At 40.8% G+C, this 25,830-nt stretch overlaps 1 protein-coding gene and 1 long non-coding RNA gene across 3 annotated transcripts in view; one reads left to right on the top strand and one right to left on the bottom strand.

Annotated features, from left to right (window-relative positions):
- LOC132709463 (uncharacterized) overlaps positions 1-10,294 on the bottom strand; it is a 34,303-nt gene extending 24,009 nt beyond the window's left edge. The window contains exons 1-2 of the long non-coding RNA XR_009620502.2: positions 10,194-10,294; positions 738-835 (exon numbers count right to left, since the gene is read on the bottom strand). This is a non-coding gene — a long non-coding RNA (uncharacterized LOC132709463). The remainder of the gene's footprint in view (positions 1-737; positions 836-10,193) is intronic.
- A 5,264-nt stretch (positions 10,295-15,558) lies between these two features.
- On the top strand, positions 15,559-24,126 carry EIF5A2 (eukaryotic translation initiation factor 5A2). Of its 2 annotated transcripts, none has more exons than XM_034438993.3 (5): positions 15,559-15,765; positions 17,775-17,964; positions 19,068-19,172; positions 20,292-20,423; positions 21,174-24,126. In XM_034438993.3, exons 2-5 carry the CDS (start codon positions 17,800-17,802, stop codon positions 21,231-21,233), a joined length of 462 nt encoding a protein of 153 aa, XP_034294884.1. In that variant the 5' UTR covers positions 15,559-15,765; positions 17,775-17,799; the 3' UTR covers positions 21,234-24,126. The 2 variants fall into 2 exon arrangements, with proteins under 2 accessions (XP_034294884.1, XP_034294885.1); XM_034438994.3 differs by lacking the exon at positions 15,559-15,765 and adding an exon at positions 15,901-16,192.
- Positions 24,127-25,830: the final 1,704 nt, after the last annotated feature.

The following is a 25,830-nucleotide window of genomic DNA, read 5'->3' on the forward strand; positions in this document are numbered from 1 at the left end:
TAGATGGGGGCAGGGCAGTGGTGAGTTGCTCCCGATTCGGTCCAGTTCTACAGAACCGGTAGTAAAACCGGTGGGAGCTCCGCCCCCCCCCCCCGCCATGACGTTATCATGGGTAATCTGCGCATGCACAGAAGCATGTGCATGCGTGTGCGTAAGCGAAACAAATGCATGCGCGCAGTCCCATTATGAACCGGTAGTAAAGGTAAGTAGAACCCACCCCTGATCTCCATGGTCATGTAATCAAAATTCAGAGGCTTAGCAACTGACTCATACTTATGACGGTTGTCTCAGGGTCCTGTAAACACCTTTTGCAACCTTCTGACAAGCAAAGTCAATGGGGAAGCCAGATTCACTTAACAGCCATGTTACTAACTTAACTGCGGTGATTCATTTAACAACGGTGGCAAGACAGGTTGTAAAATGGGGGCAAAAGTCACTTAACAAACTGTCTCATTTAGCAACTAAACTTTGGGGCTCAAATGTGTCGTAGGTCAAGGACTACCCATATCTGACCGTCAAGTTTTATTCATTACCGTTTTATTGTTTAGTAGCAATGAGATTTATATTGAACTTTAAACTGAACGTTTAGTTAGCAGGTGGAGACATTTCTAAATCACACCAGAAAAGTTTTAATCCCAGTTATGAACGAGCAGGTTCTCTGCTTTCTACCAGCATGAATATCAAGCAAGAAAAGAGAGTATTATATCAAAGTTAGAAAGGACTGTCAAAAGCATTACCTAAAGATTATTAATAGTTCAGCATTCCATTTCAGTCAGTCTCCTTCTTCAGCATATTATCCATATGAATCCATGGCTATTGTTTATTTCCAACAGACCTGCAAAAGAAGCCACAAAGTCACACATGTCACTGTGTCATTATGCTCAAAGGTACATAAAGAATCCACAATATTTGGATTCTGAAAGACCTTACAAAGATGTCTGACATTTCTAGGCCAAGGAACTGTGTACAATTTTTACAAATGCTGACGCTTTACAAAGTAAAAGTCCATAGTATGACCACACATGTGCAGTTAAGGTTCTACACTAAGATAAGAAAAACCCAACTGTATAGCTATAGACTAGGTGAAACTTAGGTTAATGCCAGTAACTGCGAGAAGGAGTTACGAGCCAACAGTGTGTGACAGCAGACAAAAAAAGGCAATGCAGTCCTAGGCTACATTAATAAAAAGATAGAATCAAGATCAGGTGAAGTTCTAGTACCGCTTTATAAAGCCTTAAGTAAGACTACTTAGAATACTGCATCCAGTTTTGGTCTCCACAATATAAAAAAGATGTTGAGACTCTGGAAAGAGTGCAGAAAAGAGCAAAAAAAAAAAAAAAAAAAGTGGGGGCGGGCTGGAGGCCAAAACGTACAAAGAATGGTTATGGGAATTGGGTATGTCTAGTCTAATGAAAAGAAGGACTTGGGTTGACATAATAGCACTGTTCCAATATTTGAGGAAGTCCTACAAAGAGGAGGGAAGCAACTTATTTTCCAAAGCACCAAAATAGAATAGATTTTTTTTTTTATTGGCCAAGTGTGATTGGACACACAAGGAATTTATCTTGGTGCATATGCTCTCAGTGTACATAAAAGAAAAGATACGTTCATCAAGAATCAAAAGGCAAGACAAGAAACAATGGTTGGAAACTAACCAAGGAGAGAAGCAACCTAGAACTAAGGAGAAATTTCCTAACAGTGAGAGCAATCAACCAATGGAACAGTTTGCCTTCAGAAATTGTGGGTTACTCCATCACTGAAGGCTTTCAAAGCGAAACTGGACAACCATATGTCTGAAATTATAGAGGATCTCCTACTCGAGCAAGGGGTTGGACTAGAAGGCCTCTGAGGTCCCTTCTATTCTATTATCCTATGTTCTGTCTATGCTTATGGCATAGTGCGAAATCCAGCAACTAAAACCATGGCACATTTTTGCGGTCTACTCTTTGGAATCTCACCTGTATTCCTGGCAGGCAGGCAGGTAGTTCAGTGTTACAGTTTTACCAACTTGCTAATCATTAAAACAGCCTCAGTGATCTAACCATGAGTATTAGCTAAATGGTAGCATGACTTTACTTCTGGAGGTTCAGACAATGTTCCCGGATTGTGGTCAGCTAATAATGCATTATAATTAATAGACTTTGGGAAAAGCCTCTTGTCAGCATGGCGTTGATGGCGTTTTCCTAAGTGCCAACATTACTGCTCTTAGGAGGTTGCTCTTGTGTTCAGATGAATGCTTGACAATGTGCACTTCCTACTCTTGAAAATGAGCCTGGTGTCCTAATGCAGCGAACGAGGGCCATGTGACCCCATTATGATTTTCTGTGCTATTATGAGTTTTTCTGCCTCACTTCACTCTGTGTTTTGTGTGTGTGTGTTTTTTTTTTTAATTTTTGCTTTCAGCCTGAAACCACTTTTGTGGCAGAACTGAATAGCTGGGGAAAAAGAAATGAATAAATGATCCAGAGAGACTGTGATGATTTGGGGCCGAGTATGCTCATTTCCCTTATAAATTACTATAGGTTGAAAAGGTTGGGCGTTCTGAATTCTCTGCTTCAGAAATAAGATGCTCTTCTGATTCAGTTCTTTCTCAAAACTCACCTGGATAGATTCCCGCCCCCACCCCCTTCCTTTGGGTCTCCGAACACATCAAAATCTAAAGATGTGAAATGATATTTATTGTTCAGCTAGAACAGGTGCAAAAAAGAAAAAAGAAAAAAAGGCAATCAAACTTAACAGAGCGTTCCCTACAAAGGAAGATATTGAAAGCTTTTTGGATTAGAAAACATTTACTGAGGAATGAAGAAAGTGTGCACCAGAGGTGGGTTTCAGCAGGTTCTGACCAGTTCTGGAAAACCGGTAGCAGAAATTTGGAGTAGTTCGGAGAACCGGTAGTAAAAATTCTGACTGGCCCCGCTCCCATCTATTCTCTGCCTCCCAAGTCCCAGCTGGGAATGGAGGTTTTACAGTATCCTTCCCATGCCATGCCACGCCCACCAAGCCACATCCACAGAACCAGTAGTAAAAATTTTTGAAACCCACCACTGGTGTGCACCCTTTGAAAATTATTTGGAAGTCGTGCTTCTGATCTGGTGTGTGTGTGTGTGTGTGCCACTTCTCTGCTATTTTAATTTAAACAGTTTAATTTTTATTTTTAAAGCTTTTGCACATGCTTGAAAGAAAGGGTGGCTGCTTTAAGGAATTGACTTTTAAAGCCGGGGCACCTATATGAAAATTCACGTTGAAGGCAGATCCTTTAAAATATGAATAATGTGTTCATCATAGGTTCAGAGTTATAAACATCAGACTCATCTCCAAATCAATTCTACGTAGAGAACCTTACAGTTGACAATGTTAGCGGTGCATAAATCGTCATTATTAACCTATTTCTGCCCAAATATGGATATAATGGTTAAGACAGAACTCAGAAAAGGCACTCAGATCTTACAGATTAACAGAGTTGGAAGGGACCTTGTAGGTCATCTAGTCCAACCCCCCGCCCAAGCAGGAGTTCCTACACTCCTTGGTACAAAAACTATGTGAGTTTGCATCGATAGCCAAGAATATAAATGGGACCACCCAGAGCCTGCATTTGCTCCACTGGAAGGAGGAGCACCAGTGCTGAGATGTTCTATAATTAGACAACTTTTCAAAAATATGACTGTAAAGAAGGATGAGTAGCTACCCTAGAAATGGTTCAATTAATAGGCAATTATACTAATCTTGTTTTGGGAAATAAGCCAAAATGTTTCCCTGCCACCTTTGTCTTTATTCATACAGGGATGTTAACTGGATAGGGAGAAAAAAAACCCTCAGATTAAACCTTCATGAGTTGGACGTACTATTTATCTGTAAACATTCAGGCATTCCAAAAACTTTGTTATCTGCATTGGCTTTATACAGACTTTGCTCTCTTACAAAACATCCATTCTTGAATTGCGGGTTCTCCTGGACTCTCATGTCCTGCTTGAATAGCAGAGGGAAGCCATGGCCAAGGAACCTTTTGTTCAGTTTATGTTGGATTGGACCAGGGCAGTGGTGAAATGTAAAATTTGTTACTACCAGTTCTGTGGGTGTGGCTTGGTGGGGGGGGGTTAATGTGACTGGGTGAGCGTGGCCAACTTTTTTTTTTTTTTTACTTTTAAAAACATTTTTTTGGCCGAAGAGGTTGCAGGAAAAAATGCTTTTAAAAGCCTCTGACGATCCCAGCTGCGCGATCATCAGAGGCCTTTTTTTTTTTTACTTTTAAAAGCATTTTTCCAGCCGAAGAGGTTGTAGAAAAAATGCTTTTAAAAGTAAAAAAAAAAAAAAAGCCTCTGATGATCGTGTGGCTCAGATGGGCTTGGGGGGGAGGCAGGGATTTTTACTACCGGTTCTCCGAACCATCCGCCTCCATCACTACCGGATCGGGCGATCCGGTCTGAACCGGGAGCATTTCACCCCTGGACCAGGGGTGGTATTCACTTAACTTCACTACCGCTTCGCAAATGTGAGCTTGTATGCGACACCTCCACTCATGTGCATGCGCAGAGTATCAAAAACGGGACGTGATGACGTCCGGGTGGGTGGGCGGAGCCTCCCGCAGCTGCTGCTACCAGTTTGCCCGAACCGGATAGAACCGGCTGAATACCACCACTGATGTGGACACCTTGGCAATAACTCATGTCATCATCATCATCCATCTTGACTATTGCAAGGCATTCTAGGGGTAAGTCTGCTGTGAAGAAGACTTAGAATGCAGCAGCCAGAAAGGTAGAGCCCCCAGTTCAAAATGCTTATTGCTTTCAAATCCCTGAATGGTTATATCAGGGACTGCCTAACCCATAATAATTGTGTTTCACCCTGCGAGAGCATCAAGGGATAGCTCAAGGTCTTATCCTTGCAAGAAATGAAAGGAACCTGCACCAAAATGGACTTCTTTTCTATGATTGCTCCAACACAGTGGAATACCCCATAGGAGAAATAATTCTGTCAGCCCTGCCTGAAGCCATTTTGGGAACATCTTCAGGGCTGCCACAGCGAGGGCGGTTGGAGCTGTGGGAACGGGAGCGGGGAGGTAGAGATAGCTGGGGGGATGTGTAGCCAAAATAACATTCTTTCCAGTGGTGGGTTTCAAAATTTTTTACTACTGGTTCTGTGAGTGTGGCTTGGTGGGTGTGACATGGCTTGGTGGGCGTGGCATGGGAAGGATACTGTAAATTCTCCATTCCCACCCCACTCCAGGGGAAGGTGACTGCAAAATCCCCATTTCCTCTCGATCAGTTGGGATTCAGGAGGCAGAGAATAGATGGGGGCAGGGGCAGTCAGAATTTTTACTACCGGTTCTCCGAACTACTCAAAATTTCCACTTCTCCAGTTTCTCCAGAAAAAAAACAAACCAACCTCTGTTTTTTTCCCATGAGACCCAAGGACGCTCCACCAGGTGTTGGAAAGTTGGGACCAAAGTCCGCTGGAGATGGGACTGAACCTGATTGGCCTGTGTGATGGACATGTGACCTGGGGGCAAGACCTTTGGGTTTTGATTTGGGTGGGGAAAACCTCGGGCCCTTCAGAGTTGGGTTTTCCCCAGCTGTGCCAATATGACATTCCTAATAAAATCATGCTTTGAGGAAATGCCAGAACTCAGAGTCTTGATTGCTTTGGGTCTGTTACTTGGAACTCTGACACTAACTTCTTCAGTTTTAGTATTCCAAAAATTCTCTATAAACATTCTTTGACCTGATGGTAGCTGAATAACTATTTTTTCCTTACATCACACATATTTGGGGAGATGGAGTTTCCATTTATATATTGTTTATTTTACATTTTCACTGTTAACCATGCAGCATCAATTGATTTGGGTGGTGTTTAGAAAAGGCAAATAAATGAGTATAAATATATTTGAAAACAAAGAAGTGGCTGGGAGATGCATTATCAAGGAAGGACTGCGATTTTAAAAATAAATGCAAGCATGGAACAAAATTCCTATTACAAAAATGTATCTGAATCAGATTAATTTCTGCTCTAGCTCTATATGGTACATATAAAATAAGATCAGAAAAAGTCTCCATATGGAACAGCTCTTCAATAGTATTGACCGGTGTGACAGAGCAACAAATTATAGATAAATTTAATTCTTTCCACAACCACACAAATATAAACCAAATTAAACTAAAAGATCCATTCTTGATTTGCAATTCTGTCTGAAGAATCATTCTTGGGAGGAGTAAAAAAAAAGGGGGGGACGTTTCTTTTTACACTAATAGAAAATAGATTTTAGAACAGGCTTTTTCCCCTCTAAACAACCTCTGTGTAAGTAATGTTCAGCTGAACAGAAATGCACAGTATATAAAGAACAGACTAATATTGATCTTCCCGCAAAAAATATCCATGATGTTCATTAAAAAGTAGCACGTTACAAATGGCCATCAATATTTCCTACAACTAGGGATAATGATAAATTTGCCAGACTTTAAATAAAAGCAACAGCATCCTACTTCCTTTTGCACAGGGATGTCAAACTCGCGTTATCACGGCAGCGTCACATGACGTATTAGGACTTTTTTTCCCCTTTGCTAAACCGGGTGGGGGCGGAGCCAGCATGTGACGCATCTGGCCCGCGGGCCGCGAGTTGTTTTTTTTTTAAACCGGGTCCTCATTTTACCTACCTTAGAAAGGATGGAAGGCTGAGTCAATCTTGAGCCTGGTGAAAATTGAACTCACAGTAATTGCAGGAAGCTGGAAGCTAAATACTACCTTTAACAGTAGCATTAGTCTGCTGCGCCACTCAGGCTCTTTTACACTCTGTAGATCTGGTGTAACTGCAGTTGGGTTGTTTTAATTTCTTGCAATGGAAAGATGCTGGTTTCTTCCCTCCCCCTTGTAACCAAGCCAGGGTGAAAAAGATTGGAACTCTGATTAGCAAAATCTCCAATCAGTGCTTCCCAGATGGTTTAGTCTGCATCTGTCATCACCCCTCAGCTAAGTTATCTGAGATCAATTCTGATAAACAAAAGCTCTTTTATTGCAGCATACCTACAGATATTTATTTCCCTGTTTCCTCCAGCCTGCTTGTTTTATCAGATGCTCAGCTGCTAAATTTCCAGTACAGTGGTGAAATTCAAATTTTTTTTACTACCGGTTCTGTAGGCGTGGCGTGGCGTGGCTTGGTGGGTGTGGCAGGGGAAGGATACTGCAAAATCTCCATTCCCACCCCTCTCCAGGGGAAGGATACTGCAAAATCCCCATTCCCTCCCCACTCCTGGGGGAAGGATATTGCAGAATCTCCATTCCCACCCCACTCTGGGGCCAGCCAGAGGTGGCATTTGCCGATTCTCCGAACTACTCAAAATTTCCGCTACCGGTTCTCCAGAACCTGTCAGAACCTGCTGGATTTCATCCCTGTTCCAGTGGCAGCATCATAGACTTCTTGAAACTTCAGCTATGTGGGTTCCATGCTAATTCCCCTCTCCATTCTACCCCAATTAAGACATCCCTGGAGAGAAAGCTACAAAGCAGTGTTGAAAAGCAAAACAAAATTCAGCAACTTTAAATAGGTGAACTTCAACTCCCAGAATTCTCCTGCCAGCATGCTGCCTGAAGAATTCTGGGAGCTGAAGTCCACAGTTGCCAAGTTTGGAAAAATACTACATTAGTGGCTACATTAGTGGCCACAACATTAGTAGCTTTTACCAGGCCAGGGCTGGTCTAAACTGCAAAGTAGCTGAAATGAGTTTGCAGTTGAAGCATAAATGAGAATCTAAATCACATTATGCCTGAGTCCTAAGAAGACAGATAGATGTTCATTAAAAGAAAACCTGGTTTAGGCAGCAGCAATGGGCCATTTAAATGTTAAAGTAAAATTGATTTCTTTATCAGGCTCAACAGAGCAACTACAGCAGGGAACAAAGAAGCTCCTGACTCACAATGGGAATTTAGCCTCACAAAACCATCCACAGCTGTGAAGGGCTGTGAATAGGTTTTCCCCACAGATGCTATTTAGATGAATTTGCCACAACAATATTCACCATTACCACTCTATTGTTCACAGCCATTTCCATAGCCTGCACTTGAGCCCCATTACCCAGTGGTGATTAACGCATATTTATCACAAGACATGTTAAATGGATTTTGGTACATGCCTGTAAGCACCGTAGCTGTTGATAGAAGGATTTCAATAATGAATTAGAAGGGATCCCTATGAGGGCAAATTGTTGGGGGTCCCATAATGCCATTATGGGAATAAAAGAATGGAAAGTGCAGGCAGCCATACTAGTGCCATGGGGGGGGGGGGAATTACCCTGAAATAATAGTATATTTTTATTGTACCAAAAGTTACTTAAAGCAGTGAGTTCAGTTCAGCATTTCTAGACTCATGGGAGATGAATAAGCTTGTCTGCAAACTTGGAGTTACTGAAGGTTGCTTACTCAAAACTGAATTAGAGTTGAAAGACATCTACTCTAAGCCCTTGCTTAGTACAGGAATAAAAATTAAAACATCTTTATAGTGATTTAACTTCTGCTTCAATACTTTCAGCAAAGCAGAGCCTATAAAAGGATTCTTGGCTGTTTTCTTAACGTTCAACTCCAGTTCAGTAGAGCAAGGAGTCACTGTTTATTGTTTGATCGCTGATATTTTCCTTAAGAGTCTGCACAAATGGAATTTCAAATAGATAACCTTTATTGTCACATTTACTGTGGGCATACTGGAACACGTTAAAAATGAAATTCTGTTGCCTGCTTTCAAAAGAATACACATAGATAACACGCATATACCAGGGGTGCTATTCAGCAGGTTCTGGAGAACCGGTAGTGGAAATTTTGAGTAGTTTGGAGAACCAGCAAATACCACCTCTGGCTGGCCCCAGAGCGGGGTAGGAATGGAGATTTTGCAATATCCTTCCCCCAGGACTGGGGAGGGAATGGAGATTTTGCAGTATCCTTCTCCTAGAGTGAGGTGGAAATGGAGATTTTGCAATATCCTTCCCCCAGGACTGGGGTGGGAATGGAGATTTTGCAATAACCTTCCCCCAGGATTGGGATGGGAATGGAGATTTTGCAATATCCTTCCCCCAGGAGTAGGGAGGGAATTGAGATTTTGCAGTATCCTTCCCCTGGAGTGGGCTGGGAATGGGGATTCTGCAATATCCTTCCCCCAGGAGTGGGGAGGGAATGGGGATTTGCAGTATCTTTCCCCTGCCATGCCCACCAAGCCACACCCACCAAGCCACACCATGCCCACCAATCCACGCCCACAGAACCATGAGTAAAAAAATTTGAATTCCACCACTGACATATACACATGCTATATACACATTGTACATATATACCTATACCCATACCTACACAGACATACTATATGTATAATCACTACCCATCTTGGATACAAATCGGAAAAAGGAAACTTGAGCGTTCACAAGATTGTTACTACTGTATATGGAACAAAACTGTGATTGAATCTGGATGATCTGCTTCGGATACCACGAAGCCTCCTCCCAGAAGGTAACAAGGAAAACAGGTCGTGAAGAGGATGTGCTTAGTGTCTCAGACAATACTGTGGATACTGGTCAAGCATCGCTTATATGCTACGTCCTGGATAGACGGAAGTGAACTGCCAATAATCTTCTCTGCCACCCTCCCCACTCTCTGTGCCGCCTTCCTATCTGAAGCAGGAATGCTTCCAAACCAGTCTGTAATGCAATACAATAGGATGCTCTTGATCGTTCCTCTAGAGCAGGGGTGTCAAACTCAAGATTTAAGCACCCCACGGGGATCTGGCCCGCGGGGCCAGCCTGGAATTAGCGAAGGACGGGGTATGTGGAGAGGGTGTATCTCCCGTGCCCTGTTTTGGCTGGCAGGGTGCTGCAGGAGGCGTCCGTCCCATCTCCACACCCCGGCTGGCCCACGGAGAACTACAATGCTGATCTGGCCCTCGAAGAAATCCAGTTTGACACCCCTGCTCTGTAGAAAGTGGTAAGAACAGGGTAAGGAAGATGTGCTCTTTTCATGCGACATAGAAAATTCAGGCTCTGCTGTGCCTGCTTCACCAGTGTCTCAATGGTGGGTGACCAAGCCAGCCTACTCATTAGCTGCACACTCAAAAACTTGATGCTGCTAACCACCTCCACAGGTGAATCATTAATACTCAGGTCTGTGGCTATGCCTGCCTTTTCTGGAATCGACAATGATCTCTTTCGGAGGTGGTATTCACTTACCTTCGCTACCAGTTCACAAATGTGAGCACCTTCAGTGCATGCGCAGAACGTCAAAAACGGAACGTGATTATGTCCAGGCCGGTGGGCGGAGCCTCCTGCCGCCGGCGCTACCGGTTTGCTCAAACTGGATAGAACCGGCTGAATACCATCACTGATCTCTTTAGTTTTTTCAACATTTAAAACAAGGCTGTTTTTATTACACCAGTTCACCAAGCACTCTACCTCCTTACAGTTAGCACCCTCATTGTTGTCCTGAATAAGACCTACTGCTGTTGTATCATCTGCATACTTCACAATGTGACAAACCTTGCACAACAGTCTTGGGTCAACAGGGTGAACAACAGCGGGCTTAGGACACAGCCCTGAGGAGGGGCCTGTGCTCAAGACAATGGTTTTTAGGAATATTAGTCCCAACTCGCACATAGTGGGGCCTATCAATAAGAAAATCAAAAATCCCGTTGCACAAAGGAGTATCAAAGCCTAAAAATCCAGAGCAAACTGTTATGCTCTGGAAATTCTGCCAAACATTTTGAATTGACCACAGTTGAGGAGAAAGGAAATGTGTAAGTTTTGGGCTTTAAAAAAACCCACCAGCTTTGTTTGGCTTGTGTGCGACGGATAGGAAGATAGTTGCAGCTCTCCTCACTTTTCTATAGCTGCTACCTAATTTCTGTGTTTTATTCAACTCTCTCCTGAAACAGCAATAAGATCCAAATGAGAGATGTCTTCTCATTTGATGTCTTCCTGTAACTTCAAGGGCTTGCCTAAATTAAACAGTCCCTGGCCCTAAGCCATTTGCACACATTCAGCAAAAACCATGCATACTTCTAATTCATAGCCTTTCTGTGTTATTTCAAGGCCACTAACCCCACCTGCTGGATAAAACCATGCAAGGTTTTACTGAACTCATGGCAGGTAGACCAAGGCAGTCACCGAATGGATTCCACTCAGTGGTGAAATCCAATTTTTTTTACTAGCGGTTCTTTGGGTGTGGCTTGGTGGGCGTGGCGGGGGAGGATACTGCAAAATCTCCATTCCTACCCCACTCTGGGGCCAGCCAGAGGTGGTATTTGCCAGTTCTCCGAAGTACTCAAAATTTCCGCTACCGGTTCGCCAGAACCTGCTGGATTTCACCCGATTCCACTTGATAAAAAGCGTTCACGGAAGAGGCCTAAAGATGGATTGATGATACCATCAAGTATGGTGGGCCCAATTGACAAAAGAAAGCTCAGAACAGCATAGATTGGAAACATGCGGAACAGGCCTGCATCCTGCATCCTGCAGTGGATAGACAATGGCTAAAATAATGATGATGACGACATATTCCACATGACTATCTCTCTGCTGATTCCCAACAGGTTTATTCTATGTTAAGCTACTGCAAAATTTAAATACTGTACAGGTACTTCTTGACTTACAACAGTATCTTTAGTGACTGTTCAAAGTTACAACACTGAAAAAAATGACTTATGACCATTTTTCACATTTATGACCATTACAGCATCCATGGTCATGTGATAAAAATCCAGATGCTTAGCAACTGACTCACATTTATGACAGTTGTAGTGTCCCAGGGTCATGGGATCACCTTTTGCAACCTTCTGACAAGCAAAGTCAATGGGGAAACCAAATTTACTTAACCAATGCGGCAAGAAGTCGTAAAATGGGGCAAAACTCACTTAACGAATTTCTCACTTAGCAACATAAATGTTGGGCTCAATTGTGGTTGTAATTCGAGGACTACATGTAGATTGCTCCAAAGAAAAGGATTTCTGAGAGGCACTGATTAAGCTTAATCACAAGTTCTTGGATGTATATCAGGTTGGAATCATAAAGATAGGTATTGAAGAATAACTCTCAGTGACAGTCCCAAATAAAAAAAGGATTGCATTGTCAGTCTCATATCATTATCCATGAAATGATTGTAATAATTATTTCTCGTAGGGTTACAGCAATGACAGATAAAAAAATGGCATCCAAAATTTAAGAATATAGATTGCTGACCATAATGGCTGGAAAGTGTGGACATTGCAATCCAACATATTTCGAGGGCACAAATGCATTTTATTTACATATTCCCAGAGTTGCTGGGAGCTGGGTGGCATGCATTTAACAAATTACTGTTATCTGTTCACAACAAGGTGAAGTCAGCGCTGCCAGTTCTACCCATAACTGAATGTATAGGGTTTTGCTTGCTTACTGACCACTTGTTCAGTGATCACTCAAAGTTGCAACAGCACTGAACAGTGACCCTTATGACAGGTCCTCAAAGTTCTGGTGGTTGCACTATCCCTGCAATCACAAGATGTGATTTGGGTTCTTGACAATCAACTCAATAGTTACAGCACCCCATGGTCACGTGATTGCAATTTGCAAGTTTTCTTACCAGCAGGAAATGTTGCAAGTTATTCCTGTAAGTATGGCCTGTTCTCCCTGCATTCATGTGGTGTGGCGCTTGCCTTCTCCTGGCCTTCCTGCTTTTGAGGACAGGCTACATCAAGCCTAGCCTCCATCCTTCCACTTAGCACTTCTGCGTTCCTTACCCACTGTTTCCCCACACATCTTGGGGTTTATGATAGCAACTGGGACTGCCAGGATTGTCATGATTTAAGTAATCTGGCCACATGACATTACGCTTCACAATTACATCACTTGACAGCAATCTCAATCCCAACTGTCTTTGTGACGTGGGAGTTACCTATATTTAAAATGAGACCAGAAAACCATCTGTTTGAAATGCTTTAATTTGTATTCTTCCATTGAACAGTGAACCAGATTAATTAATCTCTAAAGAGTTTCCTCCAACTCTGTTTCTAATTTATTAAAGACTTGCTAGCTTTCTTAAGTTTCCACCAAATTGAAAGAGCGCAGAATGGTGCTCCATTAGGGTAAACTGGCTTTGAAACTCTTTGAAATTTTCCTTCTGAAATACATTCTGGACTTTGTAAAGCTTTTGGGATTCCTTGTAATACTTCGAATATCAATGTTAACTTGGACTTTAGCATTCAAATAGAATGTTGCCTGTACCTGACCCCAAACATAACAATTGTTAAGAAAGAAAAAAAAAGTCAATATAATGGACCTAGCAGAGCCTGGAGACAGCGGAAGAGAAAGAATAAAATACAAAGTAATGCAAATAGAAAGAGAATGACTGTGGCAAAAGAAAGCAAAAGTAGTACCAATAGCAATAGTGTTGGAAGTTAAAACCCACCCCTCTCCTAGAAAAATGAAATATTTTAGGATATACTAAAAAGGCAGAATATTTCTCCCTAAAAGGGAGGCAGAAACTCTTTTCTCCTACCTTTGTCAATGGGCCATTAAGGCCTCAGCATCTCATCTGCAACACAAAGGACCCATCTTGCAACAGAAACTCCCCACATGGCACCTGGGAAGATTACATCAGCCAGCAAGGCTAGCTATGACCTCTGACAGCAACTAATCAGAATACTCTTCCTGTGCCCCAAGAAGTTCAAAGCCAGAGAGGGTAAAACCCAGGGACTCCCAGCATCTCTTCCCTTTTCTGCTCAGGAACTCAAACCATGTGATCCTGTCCACGCTTAAACCATCTTTCCAAGCAGTCTCCATGTTTCCAGTGTCTTTTTCCCTACTTGGAACTGTAGGAAGTTAGCACCCACCCCTTTCCTGAAGAATGAAATATTTTAGGAAATATTAAAAAGGCAGAATATTATATTTCCCTGGATGAGAAATGGAGAAACATGTTTTAAAAGACAGTTTCCTGCCCACCCCCCTTGTTAATGGACCATAATCTGCAACACAATAGCAACAGAAACTAACACAATGGGACCCATCTAGGACAGAAACTCACCACATGGCACCTGGGAAGATTACATCAGCCAGCAAGGCTAGCTAAGACCCCCACCCCCTGGGAGTCTGACAACCAATCAGGATACTATTTCAGGGCCCCAGGAAGTTCAAAGCCAGAGAGGGCATAAAACCCGGGGATTCACTGCGTCTCGCCCTTTTTCTGTTCAGGAACTCGAACCATGTGATCCTGTCCACCATTAAACCATCTTTCCAAGCAGTCTCCATGTTTCCAGTGTCTTTTTCCCCACTTGGAGCTGAACCCAGAAGAATATTTCTTCCAACAGAACTGAACCCAGAAGGGCATTTCTTCCAACAATTGGTGCCTTGGATGTAATTCCAAAATGTTTGGAGCGCCACTTGAACTCCATCAGCATTGACAAAATAACCGTCAATTGCAAAAGGCAGCTTTATTCAGAACTTACATCCTGTGACAATATCTTTTAACACCATCAAACTTCCACATCTGCCTATCCCACATCCTTGGGAAGAACTTGATAGGTAGACAAAAATTCCAGATCCAGTCTGAACATCTGGCTGACTGTGTAACAAACCATAATATGTAATATCTAGTCCTGCCTTAGGCATGAAAACAGGCTGGGTAACTATGGGCCAATTACTCTCTCTCTCAGATCAATTCACCTCACAGGATTGTTATGTGGAAAACAAGAGGAAGGAATATTAGGTATGTTCATTGCCTCAAGTTGTTTGTAAAAATAATAAAGATGGGATTTAAAAAAACCCTAAATAAATATATAAACAAAGATAAACCTTTTCTTTCTAGATTACAGTGGTATTCTGGGGGGGGGAGTGGGCCTTCATTCTAATTTCCCATTTTTAAAATCTCTCATGCAGAGAGTTTGACCAACTTCCCCTTCCTACACCAATAAAAGGCTTGGATTTAGGCCCGAAATTCCTCCATCCAAGTCCACAAATCCAATCGGGCCGTTCAAGGTTTTTGGAAGAGACAGCGCTCTCTCTTGTTCTTTAACACCTGCTGACTTTAATAGTATTTCATCACTTTTGCTATTAGCTAATGCAGTGTTTCTCAACCTTGGTAGCATGAAGATGGGTGGACTTCAACTCCCAGAATCCCCCAGCCAGCAGCGCTGGCTGGGGGATTCTGGGAATTGAAGTCCACCCATCTTCAAGCTACCAAGGTTGAGAAACACTGAGCTAATGGAAGCCCTGATGAACAATTCTATATAGTGCACCTGGGAGATACATTTCATTGCATGCCTTAGTTAGTATTACTCTAATTGTATTGGTCGCGAAGGCCCCGCCATTAATAACGCTTCCCACCCAACGGCTGAAAGAAACCGTTTCATCTGGGCCGCTTTCCTTACAAGGAGCACGTGCTTTGACAAGTCCACGCTAGTTTCAAGCATATGGGCGCGGACTGATGACGTTAACAAGATCCAGGCGTAATTTAAACTCTCGTAGGGAAACATGAGACAGTCAAGCGATAGAAAGTGGGAGAGTTACTAAGGTAGGTGGGGCCATTATTAAACGCAGCCAATGGCGAAGGATGCTTGTGGGGGAGTGGGCGGGGCTGAGCGCTTCCGGACGGCGCAAGAAACGTGCCGCACACGCCCTTTGCGTCCCCTTTTTTCCGCAGCTTGTCTTCCCTCCCTCCTCCCCCCCTCCCACTCCGGTCATCCCACGCGCCTTCCCGCTTCCCTTTCCGGCGGCGGCTGTGCGCATGTGCGTTGCTGCGACGCTCCGTCAGTCTTTTCCTGCGCCGCGTGAGGTAAGTGCTTGGCCTGACGCGGGCCGGCGGGCGCGTGTGCGGCATCTCCCGTCTTCCGCCCGACCTTTGGCGGGGAGGCTCGGGAAGCGCGGGGACGCTCGGAGGCCCTTCACGGGCGCCGGACGCGCGTTGGCCGCCCCTTCCCCGTTTCCTTTGCGGCTCGGAGCCCAGCCATGGCAGGGAACGAGGGGCCGGGAAACGAAGTCCGGAGGAGGCCCTCCGGCTTTCTTTCGCGTGAGGAAGGCGTTGCCGGGCGGATTTCCCTCACCCGAGCGGCGCCTTCACCGTGTGCCCAGAAATTCTCCTTCTCCTCTTCCCGAGGCTTCTTTCTTTTTTCTCTCGCCCGGGAAAGGAACGGAGAGAGGCTGCCTTTCGTATCCCTGCTACCCCCCCCCTTTTCCCGAGGTGCCCGCGTGGCTCCACCCAGGTAGGTAGCTTGTTATCGCTGGCGAGTATGAATGACTCCGCCCGCTGGGAAAAGCCCTCGTGGATCTCGACAGGGTCGGGGCCTTCTCTGCCCTCCAACCTCTTTCGCTCTTTCCTTCCCTGGGAACGCTGCAACCTCCACTAAGCCTTCCCCATGCCTTTAAAAAAAACAAAAAACATTTTTTAAGTCGCCTTCGGCCTTGGGAATCGATGAAAAGGCGGTCTGATAACTGCTGAGTCGTCAGTATCCGCCCGTCCCCCCCACCCCTCCCATTCATCAGGATAATCCATTAAAACACAGGTACATAAACGCGGAGCCAGGTCCGCCTCCTCTTGACCTTTCCAGGGAGCTTTAGAAGTTCATTCCTCTTGCTGAAGAAAATGCAATTCAGGCATTTGTCCGGCTTATAAAGAGGGTGTGCCCAAATCCCTGTTAGAAATTTGCAAGTTGTCCTGAGGGCAAGTGGGTCACACCTTGTTGGCCTTCCCAGAATTTCAGGTTTGGTGGTAATAAATCCTCCCTAAACGCGAAGGTTTTGCTTATCTCCTTAAGTTCTCCGGGCTTTTTTAATATTCTCTCCCAACAAGAGTCTTTCTCTTAGGAACTGAGTAGGTAGGTCTGGATATAGAGAGACAAAAAAAAGGAGGGAGGCGTTTGCCATACGTGGAGGACAAGCAAGCAAGAAGGATTGCTGCCAAAATGCAGTCTTGTTTGCCTCTGGCCGCAGCTGCTGCCGCCTTCCTTACTTGCACGTTCATAGTGCAACACACCCTTGTAGTTTCTATAATGGTGATGAATCATGTTTCTTTGTGATAGTTGTAATGACAGATCTGTTTAAGCTACTGAAAACTGAATCGCAGTGCATTCAACACTACTGTCATGGCCAGACTTCAATAAAAACCATTCCTGTAATTGTAACATTGTCTGGCTTAGCCATTATTATTAATTGAAATAAGCATGGTGTTATTAGTTTTCCAACTGCTTGATTCCTTCCACTTTTCTCAAGCATTTTAAATGTGGCCTGTGAATAACTGACATAAATAAAATATTTTTACTTGTTTCTTAATTATATAGATGGCTCCTGGAGGATATAATCTGAAAAAAGCAATTTTGAAAGATACCTCAAATTGTATTGTTGCCAAACATTCTTATAAATCATAGCTACCAATCCTATCACTCAAGCTCCACCTGAGGGTTGGAAAGCTTCTATGTTATCCTAACTTATATAACCATGACCACAGCTCTTCTTCAGTACCCCATTGGAATTTCAAACTAATTAAAAATATTATTCATAACTTTTTTCTGTAGCTTCCCCTTTTCTTCCCCCTCATCTAGATAATATATATTAAGCTCCTTTATCTAAATGGTGTGGAATTGGATGTATCTAGAGAATAGTATACTACTGAGCAAAAAAGTTTGTGAAACAGTAGTTGAGAACTAGCTAACATCTAAGGAGAGAAGAATAAACCCTACTTATTCTTTGGTGCAGAACAATATGTAGATGCTGCATTAGGTTAAAGCATCAATAGCAAGTTTGATGATATCAATGAAAACGCTGAGAACTGTCTCTTGGAAATTACAGTATTTTCTAGAATTCATTTTGTACTATGGCGGATGAAGTTGACTTCACCACTGGAGATGCTGGTGCTTCTGCCACTTACCCAATGCAGTGTTCTGCACTCCGTAAGAATGGCTTTGTGGTGCTGAAGGGACGTCCCTGCAAGATTGTGGAAATGTCAACTTCCAAAACTGGCAAACATGGTCATGCCAAGGTAATCTCGGAGTATAATTTACCTCTTTTACTGCTTTGAAGCACAAGTAGTGTGTTACGAATATTAACAATTTACCATTATTTCATTTTTACTTAAATTGCATTTGTAGTTGGTTGTCCTTACAAATTGATTCAATCATCAAATAAAATTGCATACTATCTTGTTCCTCCAAATAGAACATATTTAAAGTGAACAAATTCCAAAATGGCACATTGGATTAATTCAAGCATTGTGCTCTAATTCTGCATAACATTTTTTTTCCAGCCAGTTCTCCATGGTCTGTTACTTTCTAAATGTTTTGGGATTAGAACCTGCAGAATTGTTAGTCCACATGGTCTTTTCTATGCCTTGTCATAATTGAACTTACATGCCAAAAAATGAAGGAGAAAATCTATTTGCGGAAGAAGTGAAAGGATGGAGGAAATCCAGATGTAGCATGTTTTCTACAAATTAGTCTAAGATTCTAAACATATTTGGAGTGAATTAATCTAATTTTACAAGTCAGTTTCATAAAGAATATAGAAGTAGCTTAACTGAATTTTACTTTTGAAATTTGCAGAATGTGTTACATGCTAAAAGTAAGAAAGTTGCTTTATATGTAAATCTGCTTGTGATAGTTTTCTGATAGATTGCACCTTAGCAGAATAGTTTTTAGCTAAGAGCTGGAGAGTTGACACTTAAATTAATACTGGGAACTTGCTTCCCACCTATTGTGTTGCCTAAGGCCTTGTATGAATTTGCATTTAAATACTTGATGAAACTTAGGCATTATCTTATATACAATACTTTAATACAGCTGTTATGTATAATGCAAACACCTAATAGTTTTGAGCCTTTGGGAAAACATTAAAATATACATAATACAAAACATTCAGTTTATGACATTTTAATGAATGATAACATTAGAAATGAAACAGGTTTTCAAAAACGTTACATATTCAGAATACTTCAGAATTTATATTGAAACATGTTCATAGCTAGTTTGTTTCCCCTCAACCTTTTTAAAGAGATGTTATGTGGGAAGATTTGAATCAATATAAGAAAATTTGAAATACAATATTCTTGGTAACCTAATTACATGATTATGAATGTTTTCTAAATAGGTTCATTTAGTTGGTATTGATGTGTTCACTGGCAAAAAGTATGAAGATATATGCCCTTCCACTCACAATATGGATGTTCCAAATATCAAGAGGAATGATTATCAGGTAAGTATGTCTCTGAATCTAGGCAATATTCTGGATTGTATGTTTCCTATGTTACAAGAAAGAACATACAGGTAGTCCTAAACTTTATGACCATAATTGAGCCCAAAATTTATGTTGCTAAGTGAGATATTTGTTAAGTGAATTTTGTCCCATTTTACAACCTTTAACACCATAATTGTTGAATCACTTTAGTTGTGAAGTCAGTAACAGGGTTAAGTGAATCTGGCTTCCCTGTTGACTTGTTACAAAAGGGGATCCCATGACCTCAGGACACTGCAACCATCATTAATATGAGGCAGTTGCCAAGTGTCTGAATTTTGATCACATAATCAAGGGGATGCTGCAATGGTTGTAAATGTGAAAACGATCAAAAGTCACTTTTTTCGGTACCATTGTAACTTTGAATAGCCACTAAATGAATTGTCGAGAACTACCTGTACATGTACATTTAGGAAGCAGTAGTAATCAAATGGCTTGCCTCTTGCTGGGTCCCAGCTGATTATAAGCATTTCATTTCTTTCGTCTCCAATTATCATTAAATAATAAAACTATGTTGCATTTCCTATGGTGTGATACTATCGCATTGTCCTTTGTATATATTGTAAATGTGTACAAAACCTCGTGTTCCAGCCAGATTGGTATTTTTTGGAGGAGAAGTGAATATTCCAAAGTTCTCAATTGTGGAATGGTATTATGCATGTTAGAATATTGCAAGATGGTACCAAGATTCCCCAAAAATCTAAAACTTTTGGAGACATCTTGGTTTGAATTAACATTAATAGTTTTTAAAGTGAACAATAAAGAATACATTCTTTTTGTCTTCCCACTACTGATAGTCTTCTAAAAAGATTTTCTGAAATCTATGATTAACTGATGTGAGAAAATAGAAATCATACTGTAGTTCTTTAAAATATATGGGGCTTAAAAATTGGTTTGAGAAATGGCAACATTGAGAAATATGTTGCAAGGATGTTTTAACTTCACAGATCATTCTGATAACTTCAGGATAGGCATTCTCAAAAAGAACAGGCAAGTTTTATTTTCAAAGTGGTGGTTCTATCATTCCCCATTTTAATGAAAAATGTAATTGAATAAAATATTTTATACCATATCTTGCAGCTAATCTGTATACAGGATGGCTACCTTTCTTTGCTGACAGAAAACGGAGAAGTTCGAGAAGATCTAAAAGTCCCGGAAGGTGAATTAGGCAAAGAAATAGAGGGAAAATACAATGCAGGAGAAGATTTCCAGGTAAGGATGCCCATTTTACTCTTTCGTTAATGACATCAACTACTGTAGGAGTGTTTCTTATATTTTTTTCTTTTTCTCCATGAATAACAGTTTTTTCTGTAAAGCAAAGGAAGTGCTTTCTATCTAGAATCCCAAGTGTATTTTTTATTTTTTATTTGTTGGTTTATTAAATTTTTATGCTCATTTTCCCACAAGGTGACTCTGGGCAGTTTACCAGTTATAAAACAAGTAAAAATAATTAAAACATTAAAAACCACACATATTAAAATATTGTTTCAATTGTCAAAAATATTGTTAGTTTTGAGTTAGGTCTGTTTCTTTGCATTCATGTTCTAAGTGGAAGTCACCAATGTACACTCTATCCTTTAAATGAACATGAATTTTAATTTTAGTTAGGAATACTTCAAATATCTTACCGTCTTCCCACATTATTTTGATAATCCATGATTTAGAAAATATCCCAATGCAGTTAATGAACAAAGCAAAATTAGCTGGATTCACATCTATAAAATCATAAACTTTGGTTTAAGCTTCTCTGCATAGATTCATATGCAATATTCCATAAATGAGTAAACCACATTTTTCCTTAGTGTGCTCTCTTAGTTTTTCTTATATTTATGGGAAATGAATTTGTTGTAGGAATAGTAATTTCAAAACTAATAATGTAGCAAACTACAAAATGTGTTATTTGAAATGATAATATAATGGAATTGTAGAACCTAACAAAAATCTTTTTTCCCCTTTCTGTAGGTGTCAGTCATGTCTGCAATGAGTGAAGAATGTGCTGTAGCCATAAAACCTTGCAAATAGGACCACCTGGATCAAACAGTTGCTAAAGTACCAGCAACTGCAAATCTTGTATTTTAGTTCTGATTATCACCAAAGCTATAACCTTCACTAGCAACCTCGTGTCTTTGTTTGAAAATAGTGCTGACTGATGTTGCAAGCAGTTTGGCAATATTAAGATTGCTGAAGTTCAAGTGCTTACAGGAATGGCAAGGCAGTCAAAAACTGTCATTTTAGATCATGAGGTATTCTAAAGTAGTATGCTTTGCTCAAAAGAGACTCTATAGCAGTGCCAATACCAAGGTAGTACTCAGTTTGAGTTTACGTACATTTTAAAGAAATGAAAGTAACTTTGTTTTAAAATCTTAAACATCGTAAAATGTGGCTTGCACTGAACTGTGAAGCCTAATTGAGCTAGAGACAACGGAACTCATGTGATCAAAATGCCAGTGCTGATTGGCTGTTTACAGCAAACTAGCTTTGCTGTCTTGCTCTTAATTGGTCACAATTTGCTGTGATGTAAACATCCAGAATTGCTGGATGCTTTCATACTCTGGTTAATAGTGCACAAATGTTGGAGCAGGGTAGAGAGGAGGAGATTCACTAGAGGCCTTTGTTTTCAATGTAGAGTTCAACCACTTCCAGTTTTAAACAAGGCAATGCCTCAAGAGCTAACAGTATTTGATTTGGCTTTTAACTTTTTTTTTAGGTTTATGGCAGAAGCAAACTTTTTTTTTTTTAGGAATTGAAGCAAACCTGTATCTATCAATGGCCTGAAGGCTAAATTTCAACCCTGTGTCACTGAACAGAATTTGAGCCATGGATTGTTTTGTAGAGTTTATAAAGAACTATGATAGCGCAACTCTGTCAAACACATGAACCTCTGGACTACAATAGAACTGTTCTGATTCAAAACCTACTTGAGAAGGATTGGTTACACTGCATAGGCAAATGCCTAACTACTAATCAACCTATTATCCATGTGATCTTTGCAAGGTCATGTTTCAGCTTGATTAGCATTTGGGGAGAACCTAATCACTTAAATTTGCCTTATACTTTGGTAGCAAATGACTAACTTGAACTAGTGACTAGATTCTTAAAACATGCTTAGTTCATTGGCAGTTTTTTTGGGGGGGGGGATAGTAAATAGGATTTTGAGCTTAAGTTAATAGAATTGCCCTTAAGCGGTAAAGCTAGAGTAGAGGGGAAAAAGAAACTGCATCTGGATCTTTATAAGCTCTAGATTTAACTAAGCAAGTATCTATGCAGAACAGGGGCACAATACAACTTAATTTGGCAATAAACACTCTTGGAAAAAAGCACAGTCTTGTTATAATGGTAAATAACTACATGTTTCAAGATCTAGGGCTACTAGGAAGCTGAAGGATTCTAGCTTATTGTCAAAAGTTTAATCATGTGAGTGTTCCTTAATACTGTATTGTCAATATCCATACCAGGAATGGAAGTCACAGTTTGAAATGTGGACTCCCATTTGCTAGTATCATTTGTGATGATCATTTGTCCAACAGTTATCTATTGTGCCTGAGCAGCTGAGAATACTGAGGTCATAATATTTAAGGAGTCCTGCTAGTATCTCCCTAGTGTGTCATCTTTTAGGAATTACCAGAAGTACCCACTCCTGAAAGTGGTACTTAGACTTCAGATTAATTCCTAGCAGTCTGAAACCACAAGTCAGGGAAAAAATACAATGTCTATTAGGTAGATCTTATGTAGGACACCAGTAAAACTACAGTATTTCCAACAAACTAATAGCAAAGCCATTTCTCTTGTAGAGGTTAATTGTCTACAAACCCACTAAGTTTACAATAAACTTTGCTATTGAAACAATGCTATATATATTTCAGGTTCTTTGAGCTATTTCAGGGCCATCATGTTCCTACGAATCCATGTTTAGATTGTTTTTTACTTTTTAGATGAAACCAATCACATTTAATTTTCAAGAGCAGGGTCAAAATCTTACAAGCTGAGGGCCAAAATGAAGTCTGAAATAGTCCTGTTGTCAGTTTGTTATGATCTAAGCTATTTGCTTGGGGTCCATTATCTTTTGTTCATCAGACTGCAATTTTTTTTCCTTAGATGTTAGGGATTCTTTTGTTAAAACCCCAATTTACCTCTTGATGTCTTTGTTGTCTTGCATCTGTGCGCAACGAAACCACTGCTAGTTGAGCCATGACTTGAGTATATTCTTCTCAGGGCTGCTCTTGTGAAGATGTGAAAGAGCTTAAGTTGATTATTTTAACAAAGCTGCTTAAAAGTTGTAACAGGGTTTTGTATTGCATAAATTTAAAGCATGCCTAGGACACAAGTAAAATTTAGTATATTGAATTAGTCTAAAGGAGTCAAACATTGTGATCCATCTACCCTGTAGGTCAGGTGACATGTTTGACAACAGTAAGCTTTAAATGTTGGAATGCTGACTATGGGAATTTAATGGAATAAGCTGTGTTAAATTTTTGTGCGTGTGTAAAGAGCAAGATTCTTGTCTGTTACTATCAAAAATTTTCACAGTATAATTAGAGACATTGATCTTTGTGGTGTTTAGATTGTGGTACTGTACTTGTAGAATTCTGGGCTTTCACATTCAGTGACTGTTACATTAAAAACGTCATTGTTTTAAATTAAATGTGGGGGGGTGGATTGGTTTTGTATTTACCACAATAGGAAGCTCCCATAAGTATGCAATTATACCTACTGGCAAGTAATGTATGCAAAGTTCATTATATAAGAGTGCCCTTGACTTTAAAAGCAAAACTTGAAAGGTTTGTACTTTTTCTGCATTTCTGTAATAGTGAAGTGTTCATATGTTTAAGAGTTCTTGGCTTTTAATGATTTGTTTTAACAAAATGTTTGAATTATTATTTGAGTCACAGTAACAAAAAATAAAGTTTAAACTTAACGGCTGTTTTTATTTGTTGTCACTTCTATATTTCCTGTTCACCATGTCTTCTCCAGAAAATTAGAGAGGAGACTATTTCATTTCATAGCACTTCATGTACTATAGTTCTATTATTTAACATCAATGATCCCCAAGCGTAGGTTTTAAGGAAAAATACTGCTGAGAAGAACAACAGAATTGGAAGGGACCTTGGGGGTCTTCTAGTCCAACCCACTACTCAGCCAGTAAACTTGATATCATTGCAGACAAATGGTTGTCCAATCTCTTCTTAGAAACTTCCAGTGTTGGAGCATTCATAACTTGTGGATGCAAATTGTTCTATTGATTAATTGTTCTGTCAGGAAATTTCTCCTTAGTTCTAGGTTGCTTCTCTCCTCGATTACTTTCCACCCATTGCTTCTTGTCCTGCCCTCAGGTGCTTTGGAGAATAGCTTGACTTCCTCTTCTTTGTGGCAGCCCCTGAGATATTGGAAAACTGCTATCACGTCACCCCTAGTCCTTTTCATTAAACTAGACATACCCAATTCCAGCAACCGTTCTTTAGCAGCTTGTACGACTTTGGAGATGTATATTTCTGTACATCTAGATAGGTCTACATATCTTGAAATGGATAATGCTTTATCTTGTCCTGTTGGTCTCTGCTTGAAAATGTTTGATTGCTTGTTGAAGGCAATATAAGAAAGATGGGGGGGGGGGACTCAGCAGGCCTTTGTACCTGGCTTAAATGACAATGTCAAATTAACTTAGGATCCAATTACTTGATTCTGATTAGCACTGTAACAAGTAACCAGTAGATTCACACCTATAGAAGCTGGTGCTGTGCTCCATTTCTATTTTTTCATAACTATTATAGAGAGAAAAACCGGGGAAGTTTCTTATCAAACCTTAAGGCCAAATAGAATTAAGAGGAAATGACCATTATTATGCAGTACGCAAAAATATAGCAGCCTTCTACATTGCTGTGGGACTAGCAGATTTGACTATACCATTTCAAACAAATAGTTGTCCAATCTCTTAAAAACTTCCAGATGAAAGTTTTTTACAAGTTCTGGCGACAAGTTGTTCCCCTAATTAACTCTTCTAAGGAAATTTCTCCTTAGTTCTAGGCTGCTGCTTTATTTGATTAGTTTCCACCCATTGCTGCTTGTCCTGCCCTCAGGTGCTTTGGAGAATAGATTGACTCCCTCTTTGTGACAGCCCCTGAGATATTGGAACACAGCTATCATGTCACCCCTAGTCCTCCTCTTCATTTAACTCAATGCTTGCAACCATTCTCCATATGTTGTAGCCTCCAATCATAATCAGACGTTTATTTGTCAAACAACAGGTAAAAGTATAAACATAATTTGAATACATGAAGAGTAAGTAAAAAGGAATACTAGGACAGGGACGGTAGGCATGCTGGTGCACTTATGCACATCCTCTTAGGAATGGGGTGAGGTCAACAGTACACAGTTTACGGTTAAAATTTTGGGGGTTTGGGGAAGAAACTACAGAATCAGGTAGTGCATTCCAGGCATTGACCACTCTTGTTACTGAAGTCATATTTTCTGCAATTGAGTTTGGAGCGGTTTACCTTGAGTTTGTATCTTATTTGCTCGTGTATTGTTGTGGTTGAAGCTGAAGTAGTCGTTGACAGGAAGGACATTGTGGCAGATAATTTTATGTACTCTTATGCATAGGTCAGACCGAAGTCGGCGTAGT

Source organism: Pantherophis guttatus, chromosome 6 (assembly GCF_059756535.1).
Source record: "Pantherophis guttatus breed Tessera chromosome 6, ASM5975653v1, whole genome shotgun sequence".
Taxonomy (NCBI): domain Eukaryota; kingdom Metazoa; phylum Chordata; class Lepidosauria; order Squamata; family Colubridae; genus Pantherophis; species Pantherophis guttatus.